The sequence below is a fragment of the Apostichopus japonicus genome, chromosome 2 (assembly GCF_037975245.1).
Source record: "Apostichopus japonicus isolate 1M-3 chromosome 2, ASM3797524v1, whole genome shotgun sequence".
Classification (NCBI taxonomy): domain Eukaryota; kingdom Metazoa; phylum Echinodermata; class Holothuroidea; order Aspidochirotida; family Stichopodidae; genus Apostichopus; species Apostichopus japonicus.
The window spans coordinates 5519066-5531577 of record NC_092562.1 but is presented as its reverse complement, the minus strand read 5'-3'; the positions used below and the strand labels follow the sequence as shown (position 1 = coordinate 5531577).

Here is a 12512-nt window from a genome sequence, read left to right as displayed (position 1 = left end):
CCACTAATATTACAGAAGGGACACACCCCAAGTTGTCTTGTTGTTATCCATCACATGAATAACATTAACCAATCTCTACCAACCACCACGGCCAGAAGGGTAGAGTAAGCTAAATCACGGTGGGATGGGGTGGGGTGGGTGGTGTCGTGAAGGCCTATATGATTTGTATAAATTACTACTTATGTATGTCTTTGTATCTTGCTTATCTTCTTGCTTAGATTGTACGCTGCGCCCGGTTGACTAAAAACGATTGCGCAACACAACAATGATCGAATGTAATGGATAAAATACCTGCGATTAAAAACTACTTCTTAAGAAGTTAACACCAACATATTTTGTTCATCCAAGAAGTTTGGTTATGAATTACACCCCGCCTACTCAAATCAAACAGTTCGATATTATCTCAGTTCCTACATTTCAACACAACGATGGAGATGAAATGATCGAAAAGTTCCATTTACATAAAGAAGAGCAAGAGCAGGAAAAATGAGAGAATTAAGACGTTTCACAAAATAAAGGTAATATCATGGCACACTACAAAAGAAACAAGCAAAAAAAAAAAAAAATTAAAAACAACAACAAAACAAACCAACAAATAAAAACTGACTTCCTGACATTAAGTCTCGTCTCTCACGGGAGTTATTTCATCAGATATATGATGAACTGAGTCCCGTAATATATATATATATATATATATGCCTATATATATATATATGCCTATATATATATATATATATATATAGACATACATATATATATATATATATATATATATATATAGACATACATATATATATATATGCCTATATATATATATATATGCCTATATATATATATATATATAGGCATATATATATAGGCATACATACATCAACCAAATCAACCAAACCTTCATCTAACAGTGTAAAGTGTAAATTATATATATATATATATATATATATATATATATATATATATATATATATATATATAATATATATATAATTTACACTTTACACTGTTAGATGAAGGTTTGGTTGATTAATAACATTGTTACCTGCTTGAATATGTTCGGCAGCGTAAAGAAGATAGCGAACACCCATACAATCAGGAGAGCTATCTTCGCTCTGCGAAAAGTCAGAACCGCTTTGGCTTGCAGAGGATATTTTACGACGTAAAATCTATAACGAAAAAGAAAAATCGATAATGAGATATTGGGAATATGTCGATGGTGGCACAAATGGTTTTAAGTTACACAAACATTAGGAAATTGTGAAATTAAAGACCTCTCAAGTTGATATGTAAAAAAGCTAAAGTATATTGAAATCATTGAAAAATTTATTTATAAAAAACTTATGTTTATGTTTATGTAGAGATAGCTGTGAAGAAAAGGAATTTTGTTAACACCCTCCTTAACTTTTGTCGGATGAAGGCGTAAAAATCGCATAATTGTAAACCTGTTTGGTACATGATTAGACGCTTGCTGAGAAAAAGAGTCTACCTCATCCGGCTCACCACTTTCACATTCTCCCCCCCCCCTCCCAACCAACCCAACCCTCCCAACCGTCAACGAAACACTTGAATGATTTCTGCATTGGTGTTCATTCCTGAGTTACTTCCAAGCAGATGACAATTGAAGTGCGTATTGTTCTGGCAACCTTTTCCCGACTACAGACGGGATCGAAGCATGCATGCCCCTTTAATGATCTCTTTTTTTGAAGTTATTAGTAATGTTCATTTATCATGACAATTATAAAAAGTATACATCACGAACGGCTCTGTTCTTCGTAGCCATACTTAAAAGCATCTCGTGCAAATTGGAGTCATTTCTTGGTGGTGAAGAAAGCAAAAAAATCGACTCCATCACATAATGACTCTACTATAGTCTGCGAGATTATAGCAGATTAAGTCTACATTTTGAGCATTTGACTATCACATGGTATTACAAACGCACTTCAGTAGGCTAATAGACCAGTATAACAATTAAATGTTGTACTTAGATGTGTTCGTGTGATGGGATTACAACTTCGTCAGATTGCTTTAATAAACAGAAAATGAAATAATTTCAACTTCTCGTGAAAGTTCTGGAATTACTGGAATAGTATAAGAAAATCTTCGTAACATTAAGACATGGTTAATGCTTTCCTTGCTACCTTGGAGTGTATCATGTTTTTAATGGTCCTGTCACTCATCAAGCGTTTATATGAAAGAATTTATCTCTCTCTCTCCCACTCACTCTCCACCCACCTCCATTTATCTCCACCCCTGGCTTTTTCTCCACCATTCTCTCTTATGCAGGCGAATGTTTCGACATTATGAATGACACAATGACCTTGATGATCTAACGAGTAGAAAGCAAAACATCTAGAAAAATGTAACTCGATGAAAAAAGGAAGTAAAGCGTTAACAAGGAAAGGTTAGGGAATCAGTGAATCGCAAGCACTTAACCACAAACCATTTAAAACACGCTTGATGTGCATCATGTCACCCACTGTAGAACTGATGATGTAGGCCAACTTTTGAAGTACTCTTCACCAATCTATACATGTTTCTTTTCTTATACAAGTATGATCTTTCTTTTTCCAAGGTCCGTATGAAAACAGGGAATGGACATTATTGAACAATTAGACATTAATCCCGTCTCTCTGTGTGTGCGTGTGTGTCCGTGCATGTGTTTTGTATTCTGACCGAGGACTTGAACAAAAGAATTTCAGGTCCTCGGTTGTGATTTCTAAAGAATCACCACGTCCTCAGAAGAATTCTATTGTATGGGGTATTGTTAAGGTTAGGGTACGTGGATTTGAACAATGGAAAATACAATGGGGTCCTCGGTCTGAATGTAATACACGCACATGTGTGTGCGTGTGTACGAATGCATACATATGTTCCAGAGGACAGTTTGCTCTTATGTGACAATTTGCAGTAAATAGATGTAATGAGGTAACGTAGTGTTTAGGTGAGGCTGTAGAGTTGAGGTAGTATACGTATTAACCCATTATGCTATATCAAAGAGGTAACTCGACAATTTCTTACATTAGAGGGCGTTTTTTATATGTATATTAAGATGTTATTAATAGAGGACGCTATCAGACACGATATGAATATTCAAAAGCAGTAAATTAAGTTACGTACTATTCACAAATATTAACGAACCCGCCAAACTAACTGGACCGTTTTTTTGTACAAAATATATGAAATCTGCTAATTATTGTATCGAAAAGTAATATCTGCCATCTCGGAAACGTTTTATGACTCGGATGTTAATGTCTTCCATATTTATGTAACAAAATAAATTTATTTCACTTTTATAAATAAAATACAGAGGAACATTATGCCGTGTTGATTAAAGATTAAATGTATTACCTGCGCTAATGAAACAGTCACGTGAAAACGTGATACAGAAATAAGTGATTTCTGTGAATATTAACAACATCTCCTCGGTCTTGTATACTCAGATCAAATTACCAAAATTTTACAAAACACTCATTCTATTTGAAGGATCGATCAATGTCATATGCCAATTCCTCTTTTCATCTTTAGTAATGAAATATTCGTTCCTTGGTACTAAAATTTACCAAACGGAAGAAAATTTGAAGCTTAATATTTGTATTCATCGGAAACACTATAAAGAACTAATCATTTCATATTTACTTAAAAGCTATCTGACACCAGATGTGGCCGACATGGTAGTTTTTCCTAACCGTTTTACTTTCCAAATCATTTTAAATTAAAACCCAAACACAATAGGTGTCTGATAAATAGCTTCCGTTATCATTGAGACATTAAAACATACAATTGGTAGCAAGCTTCAGCTAACGAAATGAACATAAAATTACAAAGTAAGGGATAACCAGATGAAAGCAACATACGACTGTCCTATACGCCAATTTACATTTAATTAAAATCGCCTTTGTAAGGTTATTTTTGTTTCTTATTTATTATAAGTGGTTTCTTTAAATGTATTGTCTTGACTTATTAAATGTTCCATTTCCTATTCATAGGCCTATATATTTACTACTGCAGACTGAACGTTTAATAACGTACTGTGAAACGATGGACAATGACAGACAATAGAAAAATAGATGTATTGTTGTGCGTCACTGTAAGGTAACAATACAACCATTGTTCTGCCAGTCAGTCTTTCTGTCTGTCTGTCTGAATCTTATCTAGTTCAGGTTCAACTCAGGTTTCCTTTTGTGATTTTTCAGTTTGATTGGCTTATGTACATAGTAACGAAATAAACAGTTTGATCACAGACTTGGATATGTTTGGGGGGGGGGGGGTGTAATGTTTTTTTTAAGTACTGTAGTCATGTTATTAATGTTATAAGACAAAGAAATATAGAATAATCACAGAAACAAAAGCGGAAAAGACAAAAGAAACGGCCACCATTCAATTAGAGAACGTATGAAGTATACGCTTTGAACCAGCCAATCATAACATGAGATAGATTACGTTTGTATTTAGCCAGCCAATCATAACATAACATTAATGTTCAGCCATTTTGTCAACTTCACAACATGGTTCATCGCACACATAAATTGAATGCATGAAATTCCTCGGAATAACACCGCCGGGGATGTGTGATGTCAAACCTACCGATCAGAGGTGGGGCTCTCACCCACACCTGCAAATAACGCCAAGAGGAACAACATTCCCTCCGTGTTTGCCTGATCCTGCCCCACCCCCTCCCTCTTGTACCACTTCATCTACAATTACATGCGGTGCTTATGTTCCTTGCCTCAATACACCTCCCATCAACCCCCCCCCCCCCCCGTTCTCTCCTTCCATTATTTGCCTCGATCCGTCCTTCACTTAATTACGTGGTGTCTTCCCCGGTTCACGTGATAACGAACTATTTCTTCATCTCGTTTTAACGACATCTCGTCCAGCCTGTCCACTTATCATTCTACCTCTTTCCTTTCACCAGTAAGCCTAGGAACTTTTAATGACTATTACAGGGATTGCTGGAGCTGATAGAAGGCATCACTCATCTTCTTTGTCTGTCTCTCATAGCTCTGCCTACTATAACGGTTAATCAATTAAAAGAAATGTCAAGTTGTCCCCAGGTTTGGTTTACTCCCAATTGCGCTAGTTTCATATGGGACAGAAGTGTCATCAAATCGAGACGAAGTTTGCATGGGGTAATATTTCACACCGTGGTGAATTTGTCACCCTAAAGAATCAGTAATAACAAGGGAGTATAAAAATAATTAAAATAAAATATAAAAAAAACTCACAGAAAACAATCAAATTGATGAACAAGAAATGGAAAGTAAACGTTGAACCATTTCTGTGTCAATACTTGGATGATTTTGCCAGTTTAGAAATGACTGGAATATCTAATTCATACCGTAGGCTAATTTCATTTCATTTACATGTTTCATATTGTAAAAGAACATAGCCTACTATATTATACCGTTCTCGGTGCCTAACGAATATGCGATAGAATAACAAATATTCCTCTTGAATACAAATTAAGACTAGATGTAAAATAAAACAAACGTTGCCGAGAGAGAGAAAAAAGAGTCTATAGGTGCCATTTTGGCATCTGTCGTGTTTACCCTTCGCAGGCCGATAGTACATCCAGCTGTAGTATATATTTCTGTTCTATATAGTGACCGGACAGGGGTAGGAATTCGTCTGTTTTCCCGAAGAACTATCCAACCCTTGACGTAAAGTGCATTAGTTTTAGGATTCGCAATCATTCCAAGTTTACCGTGATGATAAATTAACACGGGGCAATAATTTCTGTCACAGTAATATAAATACATCTAGAATGCCGCGCATAGGTAAGTGAAGTTTGTATATGCGTGTTAGATAAGAAGGGGGGCCTTGATTTACATTGATTGATATTCAAGACAACACACACGATATATAGGTTGAGGTTACCCTAATACGGTATAACTTATAAACTGGGTACACATACAACACTTAAAAAAATCCTTTATAGCAAGTAAAACCCTTTAAAGTTGTTACTTGTTACACAGTTCACAGTGTCCATGCAGTTACATTCTTGCCAATAAATTGAAGGAAATGGCTTTACTCTTAAAAAGCAGACAGTTTAATGTAAACAGAATTCAGAGGTTTCAAAATGGAACTTAAAATTTTGTTTTATGAGGTTCAGAGGTCATCGCTCTTCGAGTTGGAAATGGTGCAGGGAGTCAGTAAGAACAAAGTAAGGGGAAAGTAAAAGATTCAAGAAATACGAAGAACGAAAAACAGCATATTTATATCGTAATTTACAAGTATTGCGGACACTTCTATAATCCACATCTTCAAAGTATTGGTTTCTCCGATTAAAATTGGTTGTTCTGCCTTCGTGAAAGGTTAAAAGTTTATTTTCGAGATCAACCAATACAAGGGCTAGTTTATGTAGTGAGTTTGTGTTATTTAGAAGAACAATATTTCACTAGTAAATATAATTTGAACGTTATTAAAATGAAATCTTTAATACAACTTGACAGTTGATCGGTTTCTGCAATATTTAGGCCAAACATTCCAAACCTGTATTGTTCAAGATGGTATGATGAGTTAAGAAGGTTAATGGTTAAAATGATGGCTTGTTGAATGACTTGTTTATCTCACCCAGGATCCCACCTTTCTAATGTTCATATGTTACAAAGTGAGAGTACTTCTTCAAAGTCAGTCAGTATAAATGGCTGTTTTTATCTCATAACATATTGAATTATGAAGGACATATCGTATTTTCCCAAACCCAAGGATATTTCGCTTAGTCTTATACCCGATGAATATGTAAATTGCCTATATGTAGATCTATCGGCCCTAATTTGCATATATGGTACGGGCGGAGTTTTTCAGTGTCACTAACTGTTGTGATAAATGTGTGAACTTTTGAGTAACTATTTGAGAAAGTAGAAGAACCTTATATAAGTTATCGTGTAAAGCTTAAGGTATTTGAACTGTTCAAACAACAAAGTGTTTTTTTTATAAATAAAAATAATAATATTAATAAAGAAGTGAAAGCTTGACACAGATTCAGCAGTATTAACGTTGACAAAACTGACTTATACATATTTATCCGCAGTCTTTAGTCCTTAGATGTTAATACACGCTTATTACCTGCTCTATATATAATCCCGGCGTTGCTTATATGTAAACACTATTTAACGATGAGCCATCACTATATATGCGAAGTTGGAATAATCTGATTTAAAGATTAACTTTTTTATTTCTTTAAACTTGTTTTTTAGATTCGTTCAATTAAACTACCGTTATATATGCAAATCTTAATGGTTGTTTATCGTAGCTTTGGTATATGGTTACACCCCATCAGAAAATAAATGACAGCTGTTTGTAGGAAAACAGGTGATAAATTACGTGGGAAAACTTTTGGTGACGGATTATAATTCCAATGTGAATCTCGGTTATAACAATTATCTTTGGTTATTAAGGTCAGTTTTGGAACTTGAAATTTGAGAGTTACTTGATGGATTATATCTCTCATAAATTAGTTGTAACTAAATCGATTTCACTAAGTGAGCAGCTGTCGTCATATTCGGAACATAAGATTCTTCCCCAATCTGTAAAGCAATGACGTCACCTTCTATTGCGAGGGAATTCACACGACATGGAAAATCCTTCCTCGCAAATAACAAATATTATAATAACACGTGTTTCTTGTCATTGATGTGAATGTTTTGTTTTATAAATGTTGCGAGACATTTTGCAACTATATTGCAAGTCAGGTTATATCTTTGATAGAGACGGAATTGATAGATACTGTGCTTCTATGGAAGCAGAACAAAGGGTACAAGCTCCATATCCTGCAGTGGTTAAGAACTGTGCGGTTGGGTTTTTCATATAAAGGGCAGGAGCGCGACCATGTATAAATAGGAGAGGTGGTAAAATCACAACAGCTAAATCCCTAAATCGTATAAAAAGATAATATGAATACGCAGTACAACATATAGACAGGGGTGCAATATATAGCACCATGCTGCCTCTTTAGGCACTCTCCACTTCACCACAACTTCTCCTCCGTATAACGACAAAGGTGGGAGCTTCCGTTGCCAGGGGTAACAAACTAGTTTCCTATTTGAATGTTCTTTAATATAAACATCTAAATTGACCTTAACATGAAAATTGATAACATTTAGTGAGAAACCAGTCAAATTGACATGGACAAGTGGTGTTTGTGCAATGACGTCATGATACCATGATAGACTTATTTTTATATAGAGTACCTCTACATACAGCATGCATATATGGTGCCCTGTCACTGGGCACTTTCTCTGTATTTCACTTGCAGATCCAGATCGGTGGAATATGGTTAATATGTGGGAGAGGGGGTGGGAAGGGGGGGAGGGGTAATTAACTTCTAGAGGCAGCTTGGTCATGTTAAATTGACTTGCGTACGGACAAGCCACAAAATTACCTCAAAACGCCAGACAAAATGGACTCTCTGTGCTTTCTGTAACACAAATTCCAGTATTAGAATGTAGTTATTTTTTTTTTACAACAAAAGCGCACTTTATGATCCAATTTTCGAATGCCAAAGTGTAGTTTTCCAGTAAAAAATGTGACAAATGTACTTTTCATTAACAAAGAGGGGCACTTCTATTATTAAAGAAAAACATGGGAGTTCGGGACCCCATTTCCCCACCCCACACACTCTCCGGTTCCACCGCCCCTGTTAACAATTTTATTAAGACTATTATATCAAACCAAGCAAGAAAAGGTTACTAGAGATATCTGGCACCTTAATCCATTTTAAAGACAATTTATATCACATGTATCCATTTTAACCACTATTTATATGACCTTCATGTATCCATTTTAACCACATTTTATCACCCAAATGTATCCATTAAATTAAAACCATAATTTATTATCCATTTTAACCATAATTTATGTGACCTTCATGTATCCATTTTAACCACAGTTTTCATCACCTTCATGTATCCATTTTAACCACAATTCATATCAAAACTATCCAATTTCACAATTTCGATATATTAGGTTTGTAAAGTTTTTGTAGATTTTGTTGGTATAATGCAGAGAATCGAACTAACGTTAAAGTACCAGTGACTCATAAAACCTCCACTGAGATCCGTACAAACCGAATTTACATATAAATTGCGCATGCAGGAAGACCCAGTGTGATTATCAGTTCGGCTAACAGGGTTAGCTTTTCTGACCAGAGCTGCGGAATCTTTAGAGAAAACTCGTCCTTCTTATATTTCTGGCAAATTGGATTAAATCAAGCCAAAATCAGATCAAATATCAAATATGAGAAAGAAGAATCCCAATCAGATATTTCTCGGTTGGTTTGTTTTCTTTGTAAGTTTGTTACAGAAATGGAAACACAAAATTGGAAGGTCATAAACTACGACTAAACTTTGTGTGAAAATTTCTTTTCTTTCTGCTTGGAATGTATTTCAGTATTATGAAACAAATCTGTAAAAACCGAATACAGTAATGAATAGTTCACCGTGGTGGCAACCATCAAGAGACTTTTTCGATTCATCAATTTTATATTCTCGAGTGATACTCGGTGTAGGTTTAGAGAAATCGTATACCGGTGCAGCTGTATTAAAGAACAACAGAAGGTAGGATCAACCGCTAATGATATGCAAGGATGAAACGCTATGCAGTTGGCCTTCCATTCAGGTCAAGGGACAGAACTAGAAGCACGTGTTACACATCTATACACACGTAGTAAACTAGAAGCACGTGCTACACATCTATACACACTTGGTAAACTATAAGCACGTGTTACACATCTATACACACTTTGTACGCACCGGTACTACCAATCTATACACACGTAGTAAACTAGAGGTATGGTACTGCACATGTAACACACACATTCGCACTAAAATAAGATAAACAAAACTTGCAATTTGCTTCTCACCAACGGTGACGCCAGTGGTTACCGGTTACATACTTAAACAAAGGTATTAAACATTATCACAATAACTAATAATCTCTGAATATATTACATGATTTATCGATCGTTTTAGCGGCGAAGAAATACTCTGCAAACCTCTGCCACAATACAATTATATTCGATGTCAGTTGAATCAATGTCTTAACTAGTCACATAGTGACGTCACCAGCACCAGTGGCTCATTGTCACCTATGATTCAATTTACTCCCCGCCCGTTAGTCTCATTGATAATTTAATGCCAGCCGTCGCATTTATTACAACTGTCGTAACGTTTGAAGAGGTCTTTATCACATTTCCGTCTACTTACGGGACAAGTGAAATGGAAAGATTTTGTCTGACGATATCACAATTATTCTGGATGTCACAAACTCGTAGGCCAATTAACCTACATCTATCTATTCCTGTTGATCTACTTTGGATTATCTGAAGATATCACTTGCCATGGAACAAACAAACTTTACCTTTACAATTTGATATATATATATATCTCAACGACTATTTTTCAAAGATGGCTAGGCTAGGCTCAGTAGGCCTACCGCTCTACTATCAAAGTGCATGTGTTCGGCCAAACCTGCAGCTGGTCATTGCTCTTAAGGATTAACAATTTATAACTGTAAAGAATGTTTGTTTTCATCAAACAAAGACCGAAAAGGAAGATATTTTGAATTGGTTAAATTGGATTCGATCCTCAACATTGAGTCGCCAAGACACTTTCATTGTCGTAATCACGTTCAGACTATACACTAAATCAATGTTAACTTCTTTGATGTGATCTAGTATATTAATATACATTGTAAATATCTTAATTTTGATGGGTTATAGTGCATGATCTCCTACTTAAAAAATTGACATTCCATTAAATTATTTACGATTTAAAGTTAAAATCAATTTCTCTTATACCAACGTCAAATCGCTCGTTTTTATATATATTTTTATTAGGCCCAACAAATTGTGACAAAGTTAAACAGTTAATCAACCAACCTTCCAAACTAGTAACTAACTAGGCCTAATTAATTAACTGAGTAATGTATTCAAACATAACAATACTTCTATACATATTATATCACATTTTAATAAATAGCCTATGCCCATTTTTTGTGGCAGATTTGTTATATAAATACTTAAAGAGAGAGAGAGAGAGAGTATAACTGCTTCTCTTCCATCCGATCAAACCGTGTTCAATAAATGTGTCCACTATTTGGTTTTGTGCACCCTTTTACCATAACGTAGTGGGTGTGTATTTGCATAATTAATATTTGCATAGCTTCAAAATCGATGCCTATAGGTCAGTTTCGAAGGATTCCTCTGAGAAATGCTCGAGTGGAAGATAAATTTACTTTTCTTCTCTAACCTCATAAAATATCCTGGTAAGATTATATTGACAAATATCTCAAGAGAAGGTTCATTGTTCTTTAGAACATAAATTGAATGAAATATATACATCGGCATATGGGAAATGCAAGGAGTGTTCGTAAATGCCAATCAAAATTTTTCATCTAATGAAATCTAAAAGTAAGAGAAATTACTGTTTGCAGATGGTCAATGGAGAATTCAAACTGTAAATTAAATGTCAAAGGATTTTTCTTTCTTCTTTATATCTTTCTTTGTTTCTTATATGTTTCCTTTTCTTATGTAAATTGTATATTAAGACTTAAGATAATGTAGGGTACTGCTCATGAGTACGTGTTTTAAATTTGATAGTATAACGGGTTCTTTGCACGCATTTAACAAAAACATAATTAAGTCATTTAAGGACATTGAGTTATAATAAAATGTAATGATGAATAAACAAGCAGTTTTATCATTGTACCGCTATACTACTTATACTACTTACTAAGAATTTTTCTTTCCTAAATAAAATAATTCTAACGTAAATAGTCAAAAAGGAAATCACAAATTTGCAAACTTCTTTCTACTTCGTTTCTGGAAATGTGAAGTTGACTATTCAAGCAAACTAATTAACTGCATGACTATGCATGGATTTGAATAGCGAATAACAATGGAAATTAGTACCGAATCAACAAAACAAAATAATGTTGTTCCATTGGTTTTTATTGCTAAATAGGGAGGGTGGGGACATTTAACAATACAACTAACTTTATTATGTCTCACTCAAATTCCAGTCGTGTGTGTACTTATAAGTAGATTGAAATTAAATTGAAAGTTAGTTTTCAGGTGTTAGAGATGAATTTATAATTCTACAGATGAGACTTTTATACAGTGAACTCAAAACCTTTTCTTGGAATTAGAACGTATACCGAGTATAACTAGGGCTAAGTGCTGATATGGAATGATGTACGATGCTATACCTCTCTTCGATTGGAAAGTCTATCTAACTGATTAAATCAGGAATCGAGATTGAATAACACATTACATATTTAGAAGCACATATAACCTATCTAACTGACTACACCAGGAATGCAGATTTAGAAGCACACATAACCTATCTAACTGATTAAATCAGGAATCGAAATTCAATAACATATTACATATTTAGAAGCACACGGAACATATCTAACTGATTACATCAGGAATCGAGATTGAATAACACATTACATATTTAGAAGCACATAAACCTATCTAACTGATTAAATCAGGAATCGAGATTGAATAACACATT

At 34.7% G+C, this 12512-nt stretch overlaps 1 protein-coding gene across 5 annotated transcripts in view; it reads right to left on the bottom strand.

The window, feature by feature from the left end:
• Window positions 1–12512, bottom strand: part of LOC139975765 (galanin receptor 2a-like) — a 195724-nt gene that overhangs the window by 11023 nt on the left and 172189 nt on the right. For all 5 annotated transcript variants that reach the window (XM_071983937.1, XM_071983961.1, XM_071983943.1 and 2 more), the window contains one exon: window positions 1037–1160. In XM_071983937.1, coding sequence (XP_071840038.1) covers window positions 1037–1160 — 124 coding nt within the window. The remainder of the gene's footprint in view (window positions 1–1036; window positions 1161–12512) is intronic.